Here is a 24,965-nt window from a genome sequence, read left to right on the forward strand (position 1 = left end):
ATCATTTTAGTTTCATCAAGTTCAATTGTTGTGGTTTTAGCAGCTCGTAACTTTATTGTTTTGGTTCCCTCTCATCAGCCGTACATCCAGACAAGCCAGGCAACAAAAAAGTGCCACAAAGTTAGCGACTACCTGGTGAAGAGTGAAGCATTGAGCAGCTAAAGAGGTAGACCTTTCCCTCAGAGGGTGGATGAGACCAAAACAGAGCTAAAACAAGGTTGAATAGTTGGATTGACACTCAGGGGGGAAACGTAACACTATTGTTGTCCCGTGTCTGTGAGTTAAGTGTTCAACAACATGAAGACACTTAAAAATCACAAAGAGAAGTTATTCATTTATCTTAATGGTCCATTCAAGAGACCAGATGTGTTTTCGACAGCGAGTCACTTCAGCATCAACCGAACGAGATGCTGCTGGTTCTTGTCACTGGTTTTCAGTGTGTGTGTGTGATTGTGAAACAGTTTGATGAGCCTTCAAGGATGTGATGAAAATCTCAATACAGCATTGATTTAACATTTTCATCCTGAGGAAAGAGGTGCTTCCATGGTTCCCCCCCCCCCCCCCCGCTTGTCGATGTGTGATTTCATGTTTACATTTACTTTAGTGACTCTGCAGCAGCATCCAATCTGAGCATTTCTGTTTCCCGTCCCTCGACCTCTATCCATCCTCTCCTCCCTGTTACCCCTCTGTTATCTGTCACTTCTTATCTTTTCACATTTGGCAACAATCTTTCAGCTTTTCTTTTTTCCCCCTCTCCCTCCATTAATCTATCTTCAATCTCTCCTTTCCCCAGTCACTGCTCTTTAATGTCGATGTGTCAGTCCTTCACAGCCAACATCAACCTGAGTTCCCAGCCTTCCTCTCAACTTTTTCTTTCTAATCTCCCCTCTTTCACTGTCTCCCCTTCTCTCCATCTCTCATGTCTTATCTTTCACTGTTTCACAGTTGACTAAACACTTTTTCTTTGCTTTCCTCTCTTTTTTTTCTCCCCCTCTAATCGCTGCTCTTTTATCTCAATCTCTCACTCTTTTTACAGTCGGCTATATTTTTCATTCCCCTCTCTTTTTTCCTCCCCCTGCTTCTCTAATCTCTCCATCCTTATCTCCATCTTTCTCTTGTTCACAGTGGAAACTTCTGCTCTCACCAGGGAAACCGCTGTGTGGTCAAACAAACAGTGAGGACACAGGACCAGGTGGAGAGCCACGACATCGCCCCCATCGAAAATCATGACCTCAAATCCGAACAAAGTCAGTGCCGCTGAATAGGATTGAGTGATGCTAGCTGTAATAACGAAAGGTAGAAATTCTCAAGATAAAAATCACATGCTACACTAATATAACAGGAGCTGATACACCAACTCTCTCCACTGTAAAAAGTAGAGACGTTCCAGTTGCTTGGTACTGCTACTAGAAAGTATAAAGTTTTAGTGCAGCTAGAGTTACATAAAATATCATCAGTTTGGCAATATTTCATGATTCTAACAAGCAAAAAGGCGTCTTAAACTGTATGCAGGTCTTAATTCACTATTTTTGCTCTTTTTCAGTTTCAACTGTAAAACTAGATGATAAGAGAAGGTCTCTGTTTTTCAGATCTTGAGCCAGGCCATACAATGACAGTAATCATCACTTTGTATACATGTCACAAGTTGTTATCGTTAAATACTGAAAGTGCAGGCATTGGTATCAGGAAGAGAAAAATCCTATCGGAACATTTCTACCTCAAAGCAGTACGAGTTTGTGCAATGAGATGAGGACAGATGCTTGCCTGGAAGGTACTTGCTCTTCGTGGGAACTTTAATTTTTAAAGGTCTCAAAGTGCCTTGAGAACATTTCTGAAATGATTTGCTGCAATACAAATAGAATTGATTTGAATAGAAAGCCCATGTGATGCAAAATCAGAGCTAATGGAGGATATGAATGATGTGGGGCCGAGTGTTTTATGCACCTGGTCTGCTGAAGCTCCAGATCCACCCCGCCCGGCAGTAAACTTTAACTCAGCTTTAAATTTAACTGACCAGCTGGCAGTCAGACAACTAACGAGAGGCTTTAGCACTAAAGCCTTCACCAGTGTTTGTTTCCATCAGCGGCAGGAGAGAGGCGCACGTGTGTTTGCTACAAAGGGATAAGACAAGAATGCAAACAGCAGGTGTTCAGGGAATTAATATACCATGCAACAAACACACAGCTCCCCACCACATCTCATCCCAGACCACTGAAACCAGTGAACCCTACAGTCTGGCTGCCTCGGGCCAACAAGCTAACTGACAATACACACACACTGTAGGTAAAGGTATGTGGACAGATAAATGTGTCTCCTGTGACCACTTGGGTTTGGAATTCACTCTCCCCTGGAGTGTATGCAAACAATCAAGTACGTCATTTGTGATTGCGAAGACGAAATTGTGTTTTTTCACCCAGTCTGTGTTGTAAGTGTGATGATGTCTGCATGAGTGAGAAAGAGACAGTGAGCATACAGAGTCAGGAGGGACTTAAAGTGCCAATCTGCTATGAGGAAAGATTTCACCCTTACGTTTCAGTCCCTATGTGTTGGTCAGTGTTGATATTGGAGCTGTGGCCTCAAACCAATCAACGTATGATCACTGAGAAATATAAAAACATATTAGATTCATTGTAAAACTGCGGCAGATCAGAGGACATTAGGTTAGTAGGCGGTCCTTCATATGTGGCCCAGGACACAGAGCAAACAACTTGGAGGTGGTCTGAGTGATTGGATCTCAAGATGGATTTGGATGCATTTGGATGCGTTCAGACCTGAACTTAGTGCTGACCCCTTAGGATCAGATCACTCAGGGTGCATGTGAACACCAGGTCTGAACGGGGTCAAAGTCTGAAGAGCTCAATGAATCAGAAGTTGGACTCGACCCTTGAGGGAACCATGACCCATTAATTCACAAAAAACGTGAATCAAAATGTTTGGTAAGTCAGGTCACACGCCGGTCAATTGTGTTTCTCTTCCTCTACTCGCGCAACTATCTCCATCGGTCTGGTTGGTACGTTTTCTTGACCTTTGACCTCTGTTTTCCTCTATCTGGGACAACAATGAGGAATAACGATTAAGTACTGCAAACTGTTTCCTCTCTTTGTTCTGGCTCTGTCTATCTGTCTCTGACACGGCGACATTTCCTCTTTTCACTTTTTCTCTCACTCTATCGTTGCACTGCATCCTTATCTCTCTATCCCTCCATCCTTTCCCTTTCATCCCCTGTGGTTCTCCGCCTCACGCCTCGTTTCCGAATGCGTTCGCTTCCTGTGCTAATCTCCTGTTATTTTCCACAACGGTCTTGTACCTCTCAACATTCTCATTCCTCCTTTCTTGCTCTCCAAACTTCTCTCTCTTTCTCTTTCCCTCTTTCTCTCTCTCTCTCTTAGATAGGTATGCTCAATTTCGCTCTCTAAGTCTCCCTGTTACGCAAGGAATCCTAATTGCCTTCTTCCTTTTCCTCTACAGATCTACTGTGTCAGTCACAGAAGCACTGGGCAAACCATCAAGCTACTTCAAACTTAGCCTTGGGTATTGCTGCACTTCAAATGTTTGAAAATGAAATTTAGCAGAAACTTTTCACACAACCTCAATCACAGTAATGTAATCTCACTTGGTCTCTATTCAGAGCTATTTGTCATATCGGTGTCATTTCTAAATGACAAAGATTCAGCCACATTTCATTGGGGAGATCAGCCACATTCAACATGTGCTCCTACTTTCTCCCTCAGCAAATTGCAATGCAGCAGAACAGCAGGGTAAGAAAATGACTAAATGAATAAAGAGAAACCGACTGATGATCCAATCGTGGTTTACAATTGTCTATTGCTGTCTACCGCCAAGAAAAATACTTTTTCTAAGGGTGTGTATGGAGAACTGACATTTATTATTTGTTGGGAGTTGTTGATTGCAAGCTAAAAACAGAAGCCCTGCATTTCTGTTGTCCAAAGATGATGTGCCAGCACCATCATATTTTGTAATCTCAATTCCAAGAACTATGATTCTCCTGTTATCCAGAATAGTGCTGCCCTAACAAGAGCTCGACCAAATTTACTGTTGAAAAAGTCTGTGCAAGTTGAAAATGATTCAACTTGAGGAAGATATTCATGCTTAGACAAAGGTTTTGTAAATCTACTTCATAAACCGATGGAGGCGAGAAAGAAATTGAGCTCTGAGTTCAGTAAAATCTTGAGTTGAACACATACACATTCAGTGAGTGTGTAAACGATGTCTCTTAATATCTGCATGTTCAGAGATAAGAGACATGGTGGAGGTATCAAGCAGCAAGCTCTGTGGAGCTGTGCTGTGTTTCTGTTGCAACAAATAGTGTTGCTATAGAAACTAAATGTTCAAATGGAGCTAACAGCTGGATCGTGGCACAGCAGAAATATTAAACATCAAATGTATGTGCGTGTCTTGAATGTATAAAGTTTTATTATTTAAGCACTCGAATGTACAACCTCCATAAATGATTGTGTAACATGGACATCGTACATTGTAAAGGTGGAACGATGTAAAGCTGGAAAGCATTACAAAGAATGACAGTTACAATCCCTGTCTCTGTTTGTGCACCATATATTGTCTACAAGAGTTTACATGAGTCTTCGAGTTTTGGAAAATTTGGGAGGTTTGTGGAACATTTGTTCTCCTGAGCGACCGTTTACTGCTGTTTTGGATTTCTGTCATCGTGACACTAATAGGTAGTGAACTCACTGCTATTACAAATCTGCTCTCTGGGATACACAGCAATCATCACTGGGAGATTTTGTCGTTCACATCACACACAGACACACACACACGGCATGTGAACACAAGAACAAGTGAATAGAGGCACACTCACACAAGAGGTCCAAGGTTGAACCTGCAGACCTTTGAGGACACCAGGGTCATGCACTTTAAAATTGTGCATGACAGGATATTGAAAGGCTCATACCAGTACTTTGCAGATATTATTAGTTATTTTACCGGCCGTATAACGTAAAAGAATTCAGTGTATCACCATCAGGTTTATGTAGTCAAAGCTTGAAATACCAGAATGGCCCTCAGAGTGCAGTCCCCTTATCAACCCATATTTAGGAATAGTATATGTCAATATCATGTTAAATAAATGCCTTCTATTACAGTGTTATAGAAAGTGATTTTAATTATTCATGGATTCAACCCTTAATCCAGCTCCACAACAAAATCTATTGGTTTTTTTACTTATCCAATATCCCATCCATCCACCAAATTTCATGAAAATCCATTGAGTGTTTTTTGCATAAACAATGAGGCCATTTTTACAAATAACAACAAGCAGGCAAAGGCACATGGAAAGAGCTTTGTAAACATCAGTGTGTTTTATGACCATTCACAAACAACTGGTTCTTTCATGTGCTTACTGGGATTGACTCTCTGTAGCTCAGATGGTCTCTTCCTCAACCCGAGATTTGTGTCTTCTTCATTTCTCAAGTCTTTTTGTTTCTTCATGCGTCACGATCATCGTCATCAATCATTGTTGGTTTCTCTTCTATATGTTTCCAATTATCGAGCTTCATATTACTGTGGCTTCAATATCGGTCAACAGCAGGATTTACAGTGCGAATGGCGAATGAAGGGAAACTGTTTTGCTCTTGTGATGAGTTTGCTGTTGCGACCACCGACACACTGACCCCACTGTTGGAGATAGTTTCTTGTGTAGGCTCTGCGTTCTTCCCTGAAACATTCTGACACTTGACATTTAACATTTTCTCTGGCCGGTGTTGCTCACCCCACATTTGTCTCTGTGGGTTAAAAATCTCCCTCCGTTTGTACAAATAAGGTGCCGGCTTGTTGGAGACATCTGCAATGTCTAGAATGCTAACAAATGCGAAAAGAAACTAAACAAAGGGAGGAAGAAAACTTCATTCCCAAAAATAGAGATAAAAGGAAAGAGGAGAGGAGCAACGAGGAGGAGGAGGAGAGACACTGATGATAAAGGAGCGATTAGACTGTAGCAGACTAAAGGACACTCATTTTCACTTAAATACTCGTCTTTAACTTAAGCTCCTTCTTTCCAACTAACTTTTGGCTCTTTCCTACCCTTTCTAGATCTGCTTCTCTATTTTACCGTCTATATTTCAGCTTTAAATCCTTCTTCATCCCCTTATATCTTCTCAATCTTAGTTGATCTCAGTCTGTAAAATTACTTGTTAATGTCCCTTTCACAACTGACCGGGTTTTGTGAAAATCAGGAGGAGTAATGTGTCTCCTCTCTTCGTATTGCTTTGTTTTCTGTCCGTCATAATTTATCCCTCTCGCCGCCGTAGGTTCTATTCAACGATAATGCGACTCAACCTCAGGAAATTCATAGTTTGGTGTTGCTGTTAACCACGCAGGCTTGACCACATTAGGGAGTCGCCTGCAGGCATAGCTTGGCTGAAAATTGGACTGAAAACAGCCAATTATGGTGAAAGTCACACTTTCATATTGCACACACATACTGTATGCACTGCCAAATGCACACAAATAAACATAAATATGTATCACGGAGGGGTGTGCAGAGAAACACACTGAGAAAAAGTCCCAGCAGAGTGCATATAATGTGTTGCTTTGGTGACAGTGGTCTAACAAAACGGTGGAATAGCTTGTTAACATCAAACGACGAGCATATCGCGCACACACACACGCACACACAACCAGAGCGGTGCTTTAGTCTGACACACACTCTGAAGTCCTCCGGTCTGATGGCTTCTGTTTTGGCAGAATGTCAAAGAAGGTCATTCGTGACTCGAGGTAGTTTCTCTGTGACACACAGACACACACACACACACACACACACACTCTCTCTCTCTCTCTCGTTAGATGTCAAAGTTTCCATCTATAACCAATTGCATCTTTAATCCAGCCAAAGCATTAGATTGTACTATGTGTGTATGTAAGCTTGAGCTTGCAGGAAGGCGAGAGTTCTAAATGTGTGTTTGCATGCATTAAACTTCCTATGTGCTTTCTTGCATATATTTTTGTTGAGTATATGAATGCACCTTTTTCACATGTGTGTGCTCTTGAACCATCTTTGTGAAGGGCCATTTTTAGACCTTGAGAGCGAGGTTATTTCTGGAGAGTCTTGGCTGTTCCTCGCTACTTCAAAGCGCTTTTTGCAGGGTAAAAAAAACAGACAACCAGGGTCTTATTTTAGTAGTTTGGGTCATCAAATCATCATTCCTATCGGCAATCATAAAACAAAGCAAAGGCCAAAAGCAACAGGCAATCACGTCAAGTCTTAAGCCAACCCCTAGGTTAGCAAAACTTACTTTGAAGAGAAAATGAAGGCAAACTATGAAATAATCACCGAAAGTGTTCCCTGCAAACATCCATCACAGTTAAGAGACCATCCACGTTGTCCAACTTTGACCTGTTATACTTTCAGTACTTTTGCATTCACAGCTTTTCTGTGCAAAGAAGTAATAGAGGTTCGCTCCCTCTAAGTGTTCTAGATAATCTGGTTAACTGTTGGCTTGTCTACAGGTGATTCCAGGAGCAATGTTCTCAGATCACTGCAATTCCTTTGATTAGCTTCACACTTGCATTGTGTATTACCAAGGGCCCAAGGGAGTGCAGAGTGAAATTTGGTGCAATTTGGAAAGGAAATACATCCAATATTAAGAAACTGAATAAACGGGTGACAAGCACTCCTCGTCAGCTGCATGGGACTCATGGTTCTGCTTACTGAGTCAAGCTTCACTGGACTCTGAATAAACAGGTGAACGGCTCTTTGTGCAGAGACTGTGGAACAGCTTCAGGGTTCTGTGGACCGAGTCCTGCAGTCGCTCTTTACTTGCTACGGCTCAGCTCCTGCAGGTCACTTTAACAGTTTCAGAAAGAAAGCTGCAACCAGCATCACCACAGGCCAATGTTAACAGGCAGAATGGCCACTGCACTGGTAAATTGAATGCATCATGGGAGTGAGGGAACGCTACAACCATGTATACATTCATGCATAGTTTTAAGTATACAGTCATATGTATGCATGTATGTGCATGTGATGTGTGCCAGTGAGTGTGTGCAGCATGTTGCCTTTTTGTGTGTGCCCATGTGAATGCAGTGTGTTTGTCTGTGTATGCTTGAGTGTTGCATCCAGTTTGCAGAGTTTCCCAGAAGGGCAGTGCCCACTGTCTGTGCCAGCTGGCTGCCACTCTGGCAGACTGAAAGTCATTTAATAGAAAGGTCAACTGCCCGCACATTGGAGAAATTTGGGGAAGAGAAGATCACCCACTGACCTAAAAACTGGAGCCTTAATATTGGTTACCCTCACTTGTGCCATTTGGCATCAAATGACTGAATCCAACGTAGTTAGAAGAACACAAAATTGTTACCAGGAGATGCCCACAGACGATAGGCGTGACATTAAGAGGCTGTTAGAAAACAGCAAGCTTACTGTGGTTTTGACTTATTAGTTTAGACTTGTCTGCTATAGCAATAACACACGGCTGCTCCTCAAATGTATTACATCACCATCATACCCACGATAACAGTAAAAAGTTTTAAAAAAAACTCTTCATTGAATGATGGCTTTTATTCAGCAGTTACCAAACCATGTGTGCTGACTGAAGCTTTCTTCAAAGTAGCGTATATATACAGAAATGCTGTGCGAAGAGAAAATACACCAATTAGCTCCCTGGTTTCCACAAATGCTGGCGAAGTACCAACACAGCATGGTTAGCGTTGGGATTGCCAAAACAGTTGGAATGTGTCTTTGACTTATCAGACGTCTTTGGTGTGGTAATATACCCGTATGGACTCAAATTACGGTTAATAGGATTTTGAGCTTGTGAAGTGATGTTCACAAATAATTCAAAAGTAGTTGTGAATCAGACTTGTAAACCTGTATCATAAATCTGCACAAGATTCAAGTTTGTACATGTCTGGAAAAGATTTCCATTTTTCAAAACGAGAGAAAGACCCAGAGAAGTGATTTGTGCAAAACTCAAAGTTCTCAGACAGTGTGAAGCTGAAGGTACAAGTCCTTACACCTTATTGTATTCATGCACACTTTCTTTCAACTCTTTACTACACATGTGCAAACTTCACGCAGATTTATTTCAAATGGTTTACGAAGGCTTTTATTTGTGAACATCACATAACAAGTTTAAAAGTTTATCGGCCCTAATTTGAGCCCCATTTAACCAACAGAATACTATTTGTAATGACGACATGCGAATGCTCAGGCCACAACTGAAAGGAGCCGAGCCAAAACTGAGGCAAACGCCAGAGTTCTTCAGTGATTACAGATTGTTCTCGATCCAGTCAAATTACACTAAATTTAGGGGACGGGAACTATGTCAGCACAAATTAGCTGGTCTGCGACGAGCACAGGTTAGCAACGCACTATTCAAAGATCACAAAGACATAAACAAACACTCACACACAGCTATCCTTGTTAGGATATTGCATCGACTTCCATTCATTGCAGACAGCCTGACCCTAACATTACCCCCAACCTTAACCAAGACCTCAGAAATGACGTGTTTCCTCATTAGGACGAGGTTTCGTACCCCAGGAGGACTATACTGGTCGGGACAAGGTCGGTGTTTATACTGAAAAATGCCCCACAGAGGTAGAAAACACACACACACACACACACACACACACAATCCAGTTCCACCATGGAATGCCATTTCAGAGCCGAGGGTGTGGCAGTTAACAGCGTCCATTGACCAATCAACACCAAGCTTTGATAAGAGCCAGAAGCAGAGGCTAGACATGTGTGTCCATTCTACACAGAGAGACACACACTCGCTGAAGAATGTCCACATATACACAAAAAAACACACAGACACACACACGCACAGTGGCAGGATCCTACAGTTGTGTGCACCAGCGTAGGTTGGCACACTGAGGGGAAATGGGAACTTGATTGGACAGATGCTGCTGGCAAACTGGAGGTGTGTGTGTGTGTGTGTGTGTGTGTGTGTGTGTGTGTGTGTGTGTGTGTGTGTGTGTGTGTGTGTGTTTGTGTGTGTGTGTGTGTGTGTGTGTGTGTGTGTGTGTGTTGAAGACAGAGTTGAGGTCAGACAATGAGTGGTGGAGAGAGGTAGGCAAAGGATTGCAGAAAGAAAGCGAGAATGAAGGAGGACAGAGGGAAGAGAAGGGAAAGAGAAAAGTTGGGGTAAGTATGAGGAGTTTGTGAGAGGAAACAAAAGGAGAGAGAGGAAAAGCCAGATGAGGCTCGAGAAAGAAGAGAAGGTGTCGCTCGTAACAAACTTGCCAAAACTCTCTCAACATGCCGCTAGTGAGGGAACAGAGCAGAGGGCAGAGTCAGTTTGGGTGAAGCTGGCTCTGGAAGTTTGCTACTTCCAATAGTGAACTCATTCAACTGCAAACACAGACATGGGCACACACATCGTAGCCAGCAGAATAAGAATGAAATAACCCGATCAAAGAATCTATTTCCACACATTTTACAGCTGCTCGGGCAACGGTTAGGAATTTGCAGATCCCAAAAAAAAAACACATTTGAGGGTGTGCACGTGCGCGTGAGTGTGCATTCCCTGTAGGGCAGGTGTGAATTGGACCCGGGAGAGAAAAGCCGGCCCTGTTTTCCCAATTCATTTTACCCAGCCTCGTCTGTAAAGCCCCCGCCCCCCCCCCTAAGAAAAACCCCTCCACTCAAATTAGATGCAAATGAGGTCTCAAGTGGCTTCCCAAGGAGGACATTACAGAATTGACTGGCCTGAGGTAATCTGCGAGGCTGCCTGTGTGTATGTGTGCGAGCGTGTGATGAGTGAAACAGTGGAGGCCACCAGTGTTTTTCTCTCATTAACCTTTCCAAATGCTCTGTTAACAATAGTGGAGAAAACGGGCCTTTAAGAGGGATTCGTTCTGCCGTTATGACAGGTGGACTCTGGCTCTGCATGTTAAGCTCAGCCTTCACTTCCAACTGTAGCACCAGGGAACTGGAATCAAGTTATGTACTAAGAGTAATAGAGGGAGAAAGTAGCGACTACTTCTTAAGTTTAAAATGACCAGGTTCCATGTTTTATAGTGCCAGCCATTCTCCCATTTCACTTCCTTCCATCCGCTCCATCAAAGGAAAATCGACTAATGAATACATTTTCACTGTTTTGCAGCAGTTTATTCTGAAGTTATTTTATAGTTTTCCCCGGTTTCCTGTGACCGGTGTCATGTACTAACTCAACAGTGATTCTCTACATTTGTTTTCAGTGACCTCCGTAGAATCTGTGTGAATTCAGTTTGATATGGTACATGTGGTTCGAGGCTGATAAAGGGAGCAGCGGAGTAGAAGCCGAAAAAAGATTTTCCACTCAAGATAAGGTGAAAGTCTTGTCCCTTACTCCAACACCACATGTTGTTTCGACTTGTTTCATTGGATTCTGGTGTTTTGAGACGACTGTGTCTCCTCCTCCTCGTCTCTATGGATTTCCCCTCGTGCGAAACTCAATATTTCCAAATGAGACACAACTAAACAACAAAATTGTAGAACTGAGAAACACGTCAATGTCCTTCCCCAGTTTTCCATCCTCAATCAACATCAGCAAACAGAGTTGCGTGTATTTTGTTATTCTAAATATGAGTGCTGGGAAACATAGTAACAGCAACGTTATAATTATGGTCCAATAGTGACATTTTTATTTGACTCTCTTTTCACTAGGAATCGGGGGCCATCACCAGAATCCATCCAAACTGGTTAAAGTGTCTTTTCGGAGCCATTTTTCACTGAAGTTGTGAGCGTGTGATGCTTAAAACACAGGATTTCCGTGGAGAACAGTATTCTTTCAGGTCCAAATGTAGATTTACAGGCCAAACAGATGCATACCAGTCTCCAGCCAGTTACCTCAACATTGCGACATCGCTCTGCCTTTTAACAGGAGGAACATCCTGCTGCCAGGAAACTTCTGAAATAACAGATTCAGTACATTTTAATGTATTTTTGACGCTGACTTAAATGTCGATTGCCAGTTTTTGTTGGCCCGAAAGACTCGACTTAGACCCGAACATTGACAATGTCAAAACAAATGTCAGATTAACTGTTACATCAGGCGGCAGTGACGAAAAACTGATGAGCTTTTGAATGTTTTACTTATTTTAGCTGAATTATTGTGCTTTCAATCGTTGTTTTCTGTGTAAAAATATGGCCTGTCAACTAAAGATGATATTTTAAAAAATCAAGAAGATAAACTTTAACACACTGGATCCTCATAATTTCTTATCTTTGAAATGGTAAAGTTAGGAAAACATCAGCTCAGTCAATGGGAAGATTTGGGGCATTCTACTCTGATGCAACTTTGTTTTTGAATCATGCAGAAACTAACTTGGCTCTCTGGGTCCTCGGATCTGTTGTCCACATGGGTTTCATTCCAGCCATCCAACCCAAATCCCTCCTCATGGTAATAATGCTCATGTCTCTTTCCTAAAAAGTTTCCCATCTGCCCTAACCTTTACAACTGGAATCTCATCCATTTTAATGTTTCCCATCTCAGACTCCCTCAAATCTATCTACAGAGAGAAAGCTAGAGATGAAAGCAGCCTGAGAGACGGAGAGAAAGGAGGAGGAAAAAAGCAACTCTTGGCCAAAGTCACAGCTAAAACACTGACCTGGATAAATCAGGGAAACATAAACACAGTTTCTGGAGTGAGGGCGGTAGGTGGGGCGATACTACCCCAAGTATTCCACCCTGGGGACCCCCGATAGAAGCAGGGGACCCTCTTATCCCACCTCCCCATCACAGCCTGCTCTAATTATTTATTTTCCTTCGGTGTAAATGTCTTCTGGGGATTGCTGTGTCAAATCCAACAGGTCCCAACAGGTCACAGCAGCCTGGTGGGATAGTGTTTGTTGTTCACACTCACACTTACACACGTAAGAAACACAATCATGCTCGCAAGCGTAAACATACAGACACAAAGACACAAACATAAAGGTCTTAACAAACACATGACCCAGGGAAAATGCATGCACACGTGCAAATCATATGTCCGTCTCCACCGTTGACCCCACATTCACAGACACACATCCACAAATACAGCCCCCCACTTCCAGCCTGCTGATTGTGTTTGTTGTCTCAGGGCTCGGTCTGTTGTTGATCCCCTGCAGGGCTTTTGGCTGCTCCGTTATCATGCATAATCACTTCCATACCTTAACAGCATAGGTGTGTGTGTGTGCGTGTGTGTACGTGTGTGAGAGAGAGTGCATGTGTGTGGCTGCAGGGACATATGTGTCAAGAGGTGGCAACCACTTCTGTCAAAGGTCTGTCTCCGCCTTAGGAGTGAATATCATTTAAAACTAACGGTCATCAGGTTAAAGAAAACTGGAAGTCCTTAAGGAGTCAGGCTTTTAGTCTCTGAGGATCAAGTCAAACTTTAGGAACCTGTGAAAACTGCAAAACGTGAGAATATAAAGATTTAAGGAGTTCGCTGACTCGTCTTGCCTTTCACTGTGACCTCAATAAAAACATTCAAAATGAAAAGTTCAAAAGTCTGCTACAGGTCTATTGTCTTAACTGCCTCCATTCATTGATGTCACTGGTAAATTCCAGGGCAGTTTCATTGACACCATGTATTAAATACATGAGCCAAGAAGCTGCAGTAACGGTTCACAGATATGAGATATACTACACTTAAAGTTGTTTTCCATAAATAATACTGGTGCATTATTCTCCAATTAATTAATCCTTACTGGGCTTAAATGGATCTGCAAGTGAAGTCTTCTTAAAACTTTCACCCACCGAATTTAACAGCAAAAGAAATGAGAAAAGTTTCTAAGCTGTGTGAACCGACGTAAGCCCAAGTTAACTAATGGGACTTGTACTGCAAACTATAGACAACTAATGAATGTTGTTCTGCAAATAAAGTGGAGCATTTGCAAGGTAATGATTCCATTGGGTTGAGATGTTCTTCACTTTTAATCAGGCAGAATGGAGACGAGTGAAAAGTCCATGATAACTTATTTAAAACAAATCTGTGCATCTCTGCGCAGGTGAATCAGTCTTTACAATGCGCACGTTTCTACTTTGACTTCTTAAAGTCACTTTAGACGCAGTTTGAGAATGTTTAACTCACTAGTGAATGATTTCAAGCTTCCATCACCAGCTCCTCTGAAAATCAAACCCAAACAGAATCTGGACTTTTACGCGTGGAAGCAGCTGCACAGGAGAGAAGGCGCATCTCGGGTCCCATGCATGTTTAATAGAGAAACTGTCACTTACAGGCGCTCGGCATTCCTCGGTATTCCTTTGGGCACAGTCTTCAGACCCAGACCCTGGCAGTCCACATGCGACCCGGAGCAGCTGCACTTGTGAGGGCATCCACCCACCGAGCCAAGGCTCACCAGCAGCCCGACCACCAGAGCCCAAACCCGGCAGAGCGCATCCCGACGCACCGCTCCGGTTCCAGGCATCATATCCACTGAAATACTCCCAAAGTGGAATTGAATATCCGAGAAAGGGAAGGAAGGATCCCGAGAAAAGGTCAAGAGAGGCCACTGGACTGTGAGGTTGGTTAAAAAAAAAAAAAAAGTGATGTAAGCCGAAATAGAATTAAGTCCGCAGCTGCAAAAAAAAGTTCACCAAAGTTTCTCGATCATGAAAGAATCTCCTTAAATCGCTGCCCTGCCATTGAAGAAGAGAGAGAGAACTTGAATTTGTGGATGAGACACTTAAAACATCCAAACCGTGTGTGCGTCACTGAGCTGGATGCGTAAAAGTCAAAGTCCTCTCCATTCACAAGAAGTTCTCCGGCTGACTCCTGAACTTCCCAAGGTGAAATAAACGCTCATCTGGAGTTGAACCTCTTCTCCGGGAACATCCCTCCGCTGCCGGGGAGGAGGGGGAGAGAGAGGGGGGTGGGGGGTGAAAAAAAGTGAAAGTTTCAGGAGGAGTTGTGATCAGGAAAGAAAAAAGTTGGGAGAGCAGAGGCGCAGTAGAGAGAGAGAGAGAGAGACTGGGTTGTGAGAGAGAGGCAGATTGGTGCTTTGGTTTCCCCTCCAAAAACCTCCCTGTCTCTCCCTCCCTTTCTCCCTCTCTCCCTCTCTCTCCCTCTCTCTCTCTCTCTGTTGATGTCACCAGAAACGAGAGTAAGCCAGCTCCACCAACTTTCACTGGTCCCCTTATCTTCCCAGCAGAGACACTCTTGTGTATAAACTCTCTAATACTTTCCCACACACACAAGAATAAATCTCCAAACTCTCATTCCAGCAGTGAACATATTTTGAAGCTTATTTTTCCCAGCGACTCATCTTATTTTACCACGCAGGCCCATCTATCATTTTAATGATCTACTTTGTGATCACATACTTTGTTTGGAGCCATCTCTCCAAATAACCTTAATCCATCATCCCCCCGGGGAGTCTCTGTAAATCAGCTTTATTGATTAACACTGCAACAGCCAACAAATCAATCAAACTGAATGTGTAACAATGTGTAAACATTTATTCTTGTGGCAAATACCTTAAAGTTCAAACACCAAACTGATAGAAGCAAAACTTTAAAATAACTGATAAGACCTTTCACACAAAATATACCTTAAGTCTGGTCTTACAACTTGTTCAGTAAAAGTTCCTATTCATGCTGCATTCATTCTCCATCACCACACAGATGTACTAATATTTCCTCTGGTGTGAACTCACACCACAGCAGTGAAGTGCAGATGCTGGGTGCTCTCCTGCATGTTGCATTGTGACTACTGCCCTCTATTGGTGGTGGAAGGGAAAACCTCCACAAACTGAAACCAGCAGAGACTCAGCATTTTTCCACTTACACTACTAACACGAGTGTCCTCCACGTTAATTAAGCTAATTTGCAAATATGAAAACATTTTAAAAAGCCACTTCCCTCTGCAGTGTCTAGGTCTGCATCATGTTGATAAATACAATAATATATGAAGTCAAAACTGAGTAATTCAGTATCGCCCTGGGACTCAGACTAATTATAAACAAAGGTTTTACATTCATCTGGAGACCCACCACGAACAGACTTTTGGATATTTAATTGTTTACGGAGCAAATGCTGTCCTAAACAAATTTATTGGAATGTTCACAAAACCCAATCACGAATACGTTTAGTCTTCATGTGAAAGAGCCTGATTCAGCTCGTTTCATGGGAAGTCAGCACGTTCGTGAGTTGCCAGTCCTCTGGTGTTGATGGCAGCAGATCACACAGTCGCTGATGAGAATACAAATATCACACTAGGTTTGAAGTCTGTTATCTTTTCCAGTTGCTCTAGGAATCGTCTGAATTCAGGTCTCCCGACTGAACTGACTGACATCAGTCATTTAAATTGTACTCTCTCAATCGCACAATAAGTGTTTTGTTTGTGTATCAAATTTGGCGGATGAGCGGTGTTTAATTTAACCATACGTGCATGTGTGAGAATGTCAGTATAAAGCTTTAGGGAAAAGCACAAGACGTTTCTTAATCCCCATGTACTTCTTGACTAATGCATTCCCTCCCCTGAATTGTTTAATCTTTATTTCTCTTTCATGAGATGTTGGCATATTGAAGCCAGATCCCTTTGCTATTGAAGCGACAAAAGAAAACAAAGCTGCTTTGAGACTATTTCCAGTTTGATGTGAGAACCATGGCAGCAGCAAGTGAGGCAGCACAGTTCTTCTCCCCAGCAGCTCACTCCTCTTGGGGAATCCCCCCCCAGGTGCCCTCTGGAATACGATAACATTTAAATCCCTCCAGGCTTTCCTCAGCCTGCCCCGAGGTCTGCTCCCAGCTGACTGGGCCCAGGGGAGGCACAGGAGAGAGCAGCCTGGCCACTTGCACTCGGATCTTGTCATGATTGTTAAGATATCATGTGAAATGGAGGAATACAGAACAAGCCCTCACAGAAATATACTTCTCATGTTGGCTTTTGGGAGAACCCAGATGGTGCTATTACAACATACAGAACATTCACCACTTTCAAAACCTGTAAAAGTAGTTTAAGATATAGAAGACTATTGACAAAAAGTACTTGTGCAAGGCTAAAATATATTCCTGCATAGTGAGACCCATCTCCACCGTGCCGTCTGGCAGCTTTATCATCCTGCGATTTGAGAAAAACTGATCTGTCTTGTTGCATTTCTTCAGAACGGTCACAGTCATCTTAGGCAGTGCTGAGTCCAGGATGCAGAACAGATTTACAGTTTACATAATTATTAAATAATCAATAATTCCTGCAAGAAAAACATTTATTTTCCAAAGGTTACCATTTACGAGTAGGTTGATAGCTCAGAGGTTATTGTTGGAGGATTTTGAAAATGATAACATGCAGATAGTAGAAATGGAGGTATCACTACATTTTCCAAGTATGTATAAGCCACATCACGATTTCTACATGTATGTCAGATGTATTAAGATACTCTGCTACACACACACACACACACACACACACACACACACACACACACACACACACACACACACACACACACACACACACACACATTCACACACAGACACACAGACCAGTAAATACTAATGTGTTAAATGTAGAAAAACAACTGAACTAACAGGGTAAATGTCCAATATAAACGTCACTAAAACCTTAAACAAAAGGCCACTTAAAGGATGATTCTGTGGCCATGAGTCCTTTACACACCCCAGGCTTGTAAGCTAACAAGAGCCTGAACTAACATGAAACATGTAGCAGCTGCCTCAGCATTTCATTGTTGCTTTTGTTCGACCACAGCCTCAGTCTCCACCCGCCTCCTCAGCCTCTCCTCATCAGACCATCACCCACCTGCTGCACCGGGTGAGGATCCTGGCTGCGTTGGGAAAGTCCACGGTTGTGTCTGACATCACCCACTCCTTCACTATTCCAGCACTATCCTGACAACAACAACATCCTGTATGAGGGAAAGAACCCATAAGTATTTCAGTGGCTGCCATACTAAAAACTATTTGAATTCCCTTAAGGATGAAAGGTAAGGAAAGGAGCTGCAATGCTCCCTTACATATCTCCTTTAGCATAGGAAACTCCTGACCATCCTTTATGAAAGGAAAAGGAGAACCTCATGGTTGCACCTGGACATGCCGACGTAAATATAAAACACAGATCAGTTGTTTTATTCCCTTGACATGATCCTGAACTGATGTGAATCTTCACTTGTTCATCTGATTTCTTCTCTGTCACATCTGGCCAGTCAGGAATCGCAAAAACAGAACCACACACATACGAAGTCAGTCTGGTTTGGTTTCCAGCGCTAACAACAATCCAGTTATGGTTTTCCTCTATTACCTTTGACTGTTCCTCCTTCTCTTGTTGGTGGTCTCTCAGTTCACATATGTCTTTGGTCACCTGCTGTTTAGCTTGATAAACCATGGAGTCAGACTGAGCAGAGACCGGACAGTCTGTTACACACATGAAGGATTTCGTTTTTATGATTTAAGAGACAAGTAGCTCATGAGGCCAATCTACCATGAATGTGTATTTCTTCACCAATGACAGCTGATGGGAAGAGCCTCTCCAAGGGAACGATGAATTCCACAGAATTCCGGGAAAATACCATCTGCTAACAGAGTGGTGTTGTAAGTTGGCATAAGTATGGGTACAACATGTACTGGTACACATGGACCATTGATGGATGGATCCAGGAACTTTAACATTATTCACTGATTTCCCAGGGAAAATAATGACTGGATCTAGATGAAAAAAACTGACATATTTGAGGAACCGATTACTTTCAATGTGTGCAATATGCTTGATTGAATTTAAGGGGTTCGTTGGGTCTTGGTTCAGGTTTATGCTCTACAGAGTGCTATTTTAGATTTAAAGATATTTTAGGGGCATTTCACCTTTATCGAAAGGATAGTACAAGCGTGAAACAGGGAAAAGACACAAAGCAAAGGGAACAAGTTGGAACCGAACCCGGAGCCAATGCAGGAGGCCTCATGTCCACAAGCCTTTTGGACCACTGTGCATTCTGCAATACTGAGTGTGGCCTCAAAAATGCCTCATATTGAAATGCTAACATTTACTTTTTCACACATTTTCAGATGGTATCAGCTCCTTTTCAAACTGCTTTTTAAACACAATGACATAAATAAGAATGATAGAGAAATACAATTGTCTCTCATTGAATCTAAAAATATGAACCAATCAAAAATGTTTCCATGTGATTTTCAATACAGTAAACACGATTTTGGCTTAAATTGTCAGTAGGAATCCCCTCAATCATGTTATAAAACATGTTTAGAAAGAAATACGTGGTCGATTGGAAACTCTCTGTCTTTGAAGAGATGAAAAACTTGCACCACGACAAAAACAACACACTGAAACACTCAAAACGAAGGAGCGATCATCTTCTGTTTTTTCCCTGAGACAAACCGCCGCTTATGTGTGCATGAAACCGCTCTCTGACTTTGTTTGGGCTCATCGGGATAAGATGCATGTCATTAACTTCTGAGGTTGAGGGTTTGAAATCTTCCTCAGGACCTTTTTGATTCATGATCCTCTTCTTGGGCATTTTCACCCAAAAGTCTCGACTGTATTTTAGTGAATAAAGCAGAAAAACCTTAAAAAATGTGACATTAAGCTTGAGTGTAGTGAGCAGAGTTGGCTGCTGCCGAGCTTCTCACACCACATAACCGCTGCCATCCTTTCCTTCTCTTCTTCTTTCCTCCCTCGCTCTTTCTCCTGCCATCCCTCGGGCTGCCGCTTCCAACTGTCCATCTCATTGTCTCTGCTTTTACTCCTTCAAACTTCCTCTCTATCTCTTCCTGCCATTGTGTCTCATCGTCTGCGACCCATTTATTCCTCTTTTCCTTCCTATCATTCTATCATCCGTTTTTTACCTCTGTACTTCTCCTCACCGATCCCCTTTATTTTGAGCTGAAAGGCTGTGTGCTATTAATTAGCATCATTCTGTGGAGCAGGACCGAGCCAGTGACCGGAGTAACAACTTCACGCTTCACTGCTCACACACTCAAACACACACTCGCAGACACACACACACATACACACAAAGAGGCAAGAAGCCACACATTAGTATCATGCTGTCTCACAGAATTTGCTCTCTGCTCACCACGTCTCTCTCACACGTTCATATAATAAAGACATTCACCTTTAGAATCGTTTTAATGATGAACAATAACAAAGGACCAGTTTTACATGTGGTGCCATTGTTCAGCAGCTACACCGATGCCAAGGATGCAAAGTTTACAGCTTCCTCCAGACAGATCCATTCACAGATATCAGCAGTGTCAAGATGGTATCGATTTATACGTCAGCTCAGCAAATCTGGATCAAAAGCGTGACGTAATTGAACTTTGCCTTGAAGAGTAAATCTGCTAATTTCCATGAGTGAAATGAAAATGGTGTCAGATTGTTCTGGAACAGTTTTGGCCTTCGTGTTCCATCTTCAATTCCCTCAGAGTTCCTCCCTCTCATCCGTCCTCTTCTTCTCTCTTCTTTCTCACGTATTTTCCTCTCCTCTTCTCTGTGTCCCTCCTCCTCCTCCTTCACTTCTTCCCCTCTCTCCTGCCATCACAGCGATGGGCAGATTAGAGAATAATTGGTGGAAAGTTTGGACTTCTCTTCACACTGGGCCTCATCATTTTAAATGCTCTGATATCTAATGGCACATTAATGGGTCATGCTACAAAGCTGTGTGTGTGTGTGTGTGTGTGTGTGTGCCCTGGCATCTGCATGTGTGTAGTAGCTTTGTACTAGTGTAGGTGTCTGTGGGCCTAATTTTGTGTTTTTTTGTAAGTCAGTGATGAAGCATGTCCTTGTGTGTGTGTGTGTGATTTTGTGCGTAAGTGTGTGTGGTTTCATGGATCCTTTAGCCAGACAGATCTTTGGCTAAGCTCGACTGTGGCCCCTGCAAAGCTATTATCTGGCTATACAGTGTGTACACACTTCCTCTGTGTGTGTGTGTGTGTGTGTGTGTGTGTGTGTGTGTGTGTGTGTGTGTGTGTGTGTGTGTCTGTGTGTGTGTGTGTGTTTGAGAGAGAAATAAGAAAAAAGAAAGCCAACATTTAAAGGGGACTATCACAACATCCCCATGCTGTTTTGAACACACACACACACACACACACACAAGTATGCCTACGTGTACAATGGACCACATGTGAAGCATTTCTGGGTAAAATGGGGAAATCCTGACCAGTACAGCCATTATTTTACATCATCCAACTCCTCAAACGTTGATCCTTATAAGTTTTCATTCTGGACCAACTGGTTCTATTCTTCTCTCATCTTTAACCCAATTTCTTTTGTTCATTTCAACACTCTCTTCCTACATAAATCCTTGTTTAGGTCCAGCTACTCCAACTGTAGCTCTGAAGGTAGCAAATATTGTCGCTTTACTCCTTCATACTTTGACATGATTTTGGATATTTCATTTTGAAATGATCTCTGTCCAAATGACTGTATACTCTCCATCCACGTTAACACACCTGAAAATACATATCTCTTGATAATACGGTAATACGCAACCACAGAGTTTTCATTCTGAAACGGGGACAGCAACATTTCCAAACTTCTTCATTTTAGGGGCTTTAAAACTTTGAAACTTTAACTTTAAAACAACTAAGATGTACAGGTGTGTGAGATGCTTGTTCTTTGACCTATTATTACAGATCCAAAGTGCAAAATGATTTGGAAACGAGGACATTATTTTGCAGAGAAAGTATTTCAGAATACTTCCCCACTAACAAAGCCTTCTACAGACTTCAACTTTCATTCTCATCTAACTCTACTTCTGATGTTTCTCCTGTATTTCAGGCCTCCTTGTCTGTCTGTAGTCATAATGTTTAGCCTTTATTCCAGTAGACTAATTTAAAACTTCTGCTTCTGCCAGGGCAATTGTCGTAAGAAGTTGCTCTGATCATTTTTACTGAATGGACTCCTTGCATTATGATGACAGGTCAAAAAAGTCCTCAGCTCTGAGTAAAACAACGCGCAGCACTTTTCACAACAACACACAAACACACACATACACACATGTTTCTGAATGGGCAGTTAAATAATGCCACATGTTGCTCCAGTGCCTTTGTTTCACTGCAAGGATATTTTTTTTCTCTTGCTGCTTCCCCTGTTGGGTTTGATTGATGGTCTAATTTACTAGAATATCACACTGACACACACACACACACACACACACACACACACACACACACACACACACACAAACACACACACACACACACACACACACATCACCACCACCACCACCATCAAACAGACAGCCTGGTGGTGTTTTAGAAGGGTTACTTTGCCCAGGCAGATCCAAATACCTGTAGACAGACTCAGAGAGTGATACCCTTATAGTGTGTCTGACTCTTTAATAAATGGTGAAAGTAAACTTACCATAATCATCTTTTACAGTGTGGTATGAGTTAAAATGGTGTACAGAGAAAGTTCCTTTCAATTCATTATTTCTGAGTTGTCCCTTGATCTTAAGATATAAAATAAGAAAATCCGTTATTAGTCCCTCAATGGGGAAATCTTGCTGTGGGCAATAGTTATTTTCTCTGCTGGGAAGAAACATTTCTGTGCCATTTAAAGTGAAACTTTGGGCATGGCATTAATCATCTGTTCAACATAATTGTGTTGTGGTAGCAATCTGACAACCTTGATAAACTAGAAGGTCTGAGAGAGAACAACTCCACCGAGACTGGTACCCCTTCTCAACAGGTTGAAGAGAGTGAAAATAATTATTGGCTCGACCAGTTTATCCAGATTCAAAATGTCATGGAAAATTAGTTTCATAGTTTTTGAGTAGTCCTGAGGACAGACAGACAGACATAGGCAGAGCAGACAGTATATCTCCACCAAGGACCAACAGTTCCCTTAAATTCAATCAAGTCGCACCAAATTGCACACACTCATAAACATCAGTCCTCTATTTTTTTTAAATAAAGATCCATGATTTATTCCCGGAGAAATTGGCGAAAATGTCCCAGAAAATGTCCTACCTCACAATGTGGAAGACAGTGATAGTAAAAACATCTGGATCTGACCTTTTGTCCAGTTCTATGCCAAACTTAGTTTTTCACCTGTATCCCAAGGAAATAAACAAACATACCAACAAACAGGCAGTGATGAAAACACAACTTTTGGGGAAGTTGTAAAACCAAAATCACTTGCATCACTTGAAACCACCTCTGTGTGATTCCTTCTGAACCGACCCAAGCATGTCTCTCTGGTCCATCTCCTCGAAGGCACATTTCCAGACCTGGAAATTTTTAAGGAAGCAACGCAATACCCTTCTACAGAGCTATTTGTCATCTGCTGCATTTGCTGCTCCAGGACACATTTACAGTACACACACGCCATGTGTGTATTGGCTGGGCAGACATATGTTTGTGTGATGTAGGGTTCAGTAATAATAACTCATTAAACTCTAACCTCTGTGATTAAACTACTGATTGAGCAGCAGCACATCTGCACAACTGACCCTCAGCGTGTGTGTGTGTGTGTGTGTGTGTGTGTGTGTGTGTGTGTGTGTGTGTGTGTGTGTGTGTGTGTGTGTGTTGTTCCACCGCTCCAAGCTGTTTACTGACACGCACATTAACATTTATCTACAGACAGGAAACATGTCTGTATGTGTGTGTGTGTGTGTGTGTTTGTGTGTGTGTGTGTGTGTGTGTGTGTGTGTGTCTGTGTGTCCGTCAGGGCCGGGTCTAGGCAGGGGCAAGAGGGGGCCTGGCCCCCTCAAATAAATGTTGTGCCCCCTCAAACTAAATCCCAATTTATAATAATAATAATATAATAAAGCACAATGCCCCCTCAAGATTTGTGGCTGCCCCCTCATACATGCCTGTCTAGACCCGGCCCTGGTGTCCGTATGTCTGTGTGTGTGTCTGTGTCTGTGTGTGTGTGCGTGTGTGATGACCAGTTTAAAACATGAATGGTGAGACAAATCAGGGACTGAACTATTTTAGATTACTTGTGTTTTGTGTGTGTGGTATATTTGTCAATGTTTTTACAATTGCATCAGTGAAATATGCTCAGTGAGTGATTGAGAGCCTGAGGACGACAAAATAGAGACAAAAGACACACACAAACACTCATATGCACACATTTTTTGCACTTGGAATAATGCATTCCCTAAACCCTTATCTTAACAATTGGGGAAGTAAAGTACACACACACACACACACACAGGATTCTTGATAACTACATTTACAACCTTTTGTCTGACAGGGAAATAACAGAGCTGAGTAAACAAAAGTGTGTGTGTGTGTTTCTGTGTGTGTGTTTGACCAAAACAGCAAGAAAAGACGTGTGTGGGTGTGTTATACTGACCTCACTCTTTCCTTGAAGCGATTTTGAAACTAAATCCCAAAGATGAAAATATACGTTTTTTCAAATGGAAGCTGTACCATCTACCACAGCCTGTAATTATATATGTGACAAATATAAATACAATGTGTAATATATTTGATCTTCCATGGCGCTGAATTAAACCAGCTTAGTTCAAATAGAAGAGAATCCATTTATGTAAATCTGTGTCGTCCTCTCTTAATGTGGACTGAAAGCTAATTATTTACATAAAGCTTTGTAATCTTAAATGCTCAGTGAGGAACCCTCGCATTGAAATCATATGCGTGTGTGTAACTGTGTGTGTGTGTGTTCGGAGCAGAGGTTAACCTCTTCCTTTTCCTTCCTAACAAGGCACGGTCAGAGGTCACGATACAAATGGAGGCAGAGGAGGAAAGAGGGATGAAAGGATAAATTGTAAAAGGAGGCAGGGAAGGAGACTCGAGACTGATTGGAGGCCAGATGTCTAATAAGGCCTATAAATAACCAGGTGACAGCTGACATAGAACCAGTTCCAAAACAAATAGTCTTATAGCAGAAGATTTCACAACTTATTTCTTCTTTATTCTGTCCACTTTTATTTGTTTTATTAAACAGACGATTTCACACACGGAGCTTCATCAAAACACGTTTTATTTTCTCATCTGTGAAAAGGAGAATCGATGTTTCAGCAACGAGGGTTTAGTAATTTCCCCCTCAGGATACTTCCAAGTATCTTCTTGTGCAACATGATT

General features: G+C 42.2%; 1 protein-coding gene across 1 annotated transcript in view; it reads right to left on the minus strand.

Annotated features, from left to right (window-relative positions):
* The window catches only part of slit3 (slit homolog 3 (Drosophila)), a 222,472-nt gene extending 208,098 nt beyond the window's left edge, over nt 1–14,374 (minus strand). Inside the window, exon 1 of the mRNA XM_061079769.1 lies at nt 14,184–14,374. Coding sequence (XP_060935752.1) covers nt 14,184–14,374 — 191 coding nt within the window. The remainder of the gene's footprint in view (nt 1–14,183) is intronic.
* Nucleotides 14,375–24,965: the final 10,591 nt, after the last annotated feature.

Source organism: Limanda limanda, chromosome 10 (genome assembly GCF_963576545.1).
Source record: "Limanda limanda chromosome 10, fLimLim1.1, whole genome shotgun sequence".
Classification (NCBI taxonomy): domain Eukaryota; kingdom Metazoa; phylum Chordata; class Actinopteri; order Pleuronectiformes; family Pleuronectidae; genus Limanda; species Limanda limanda.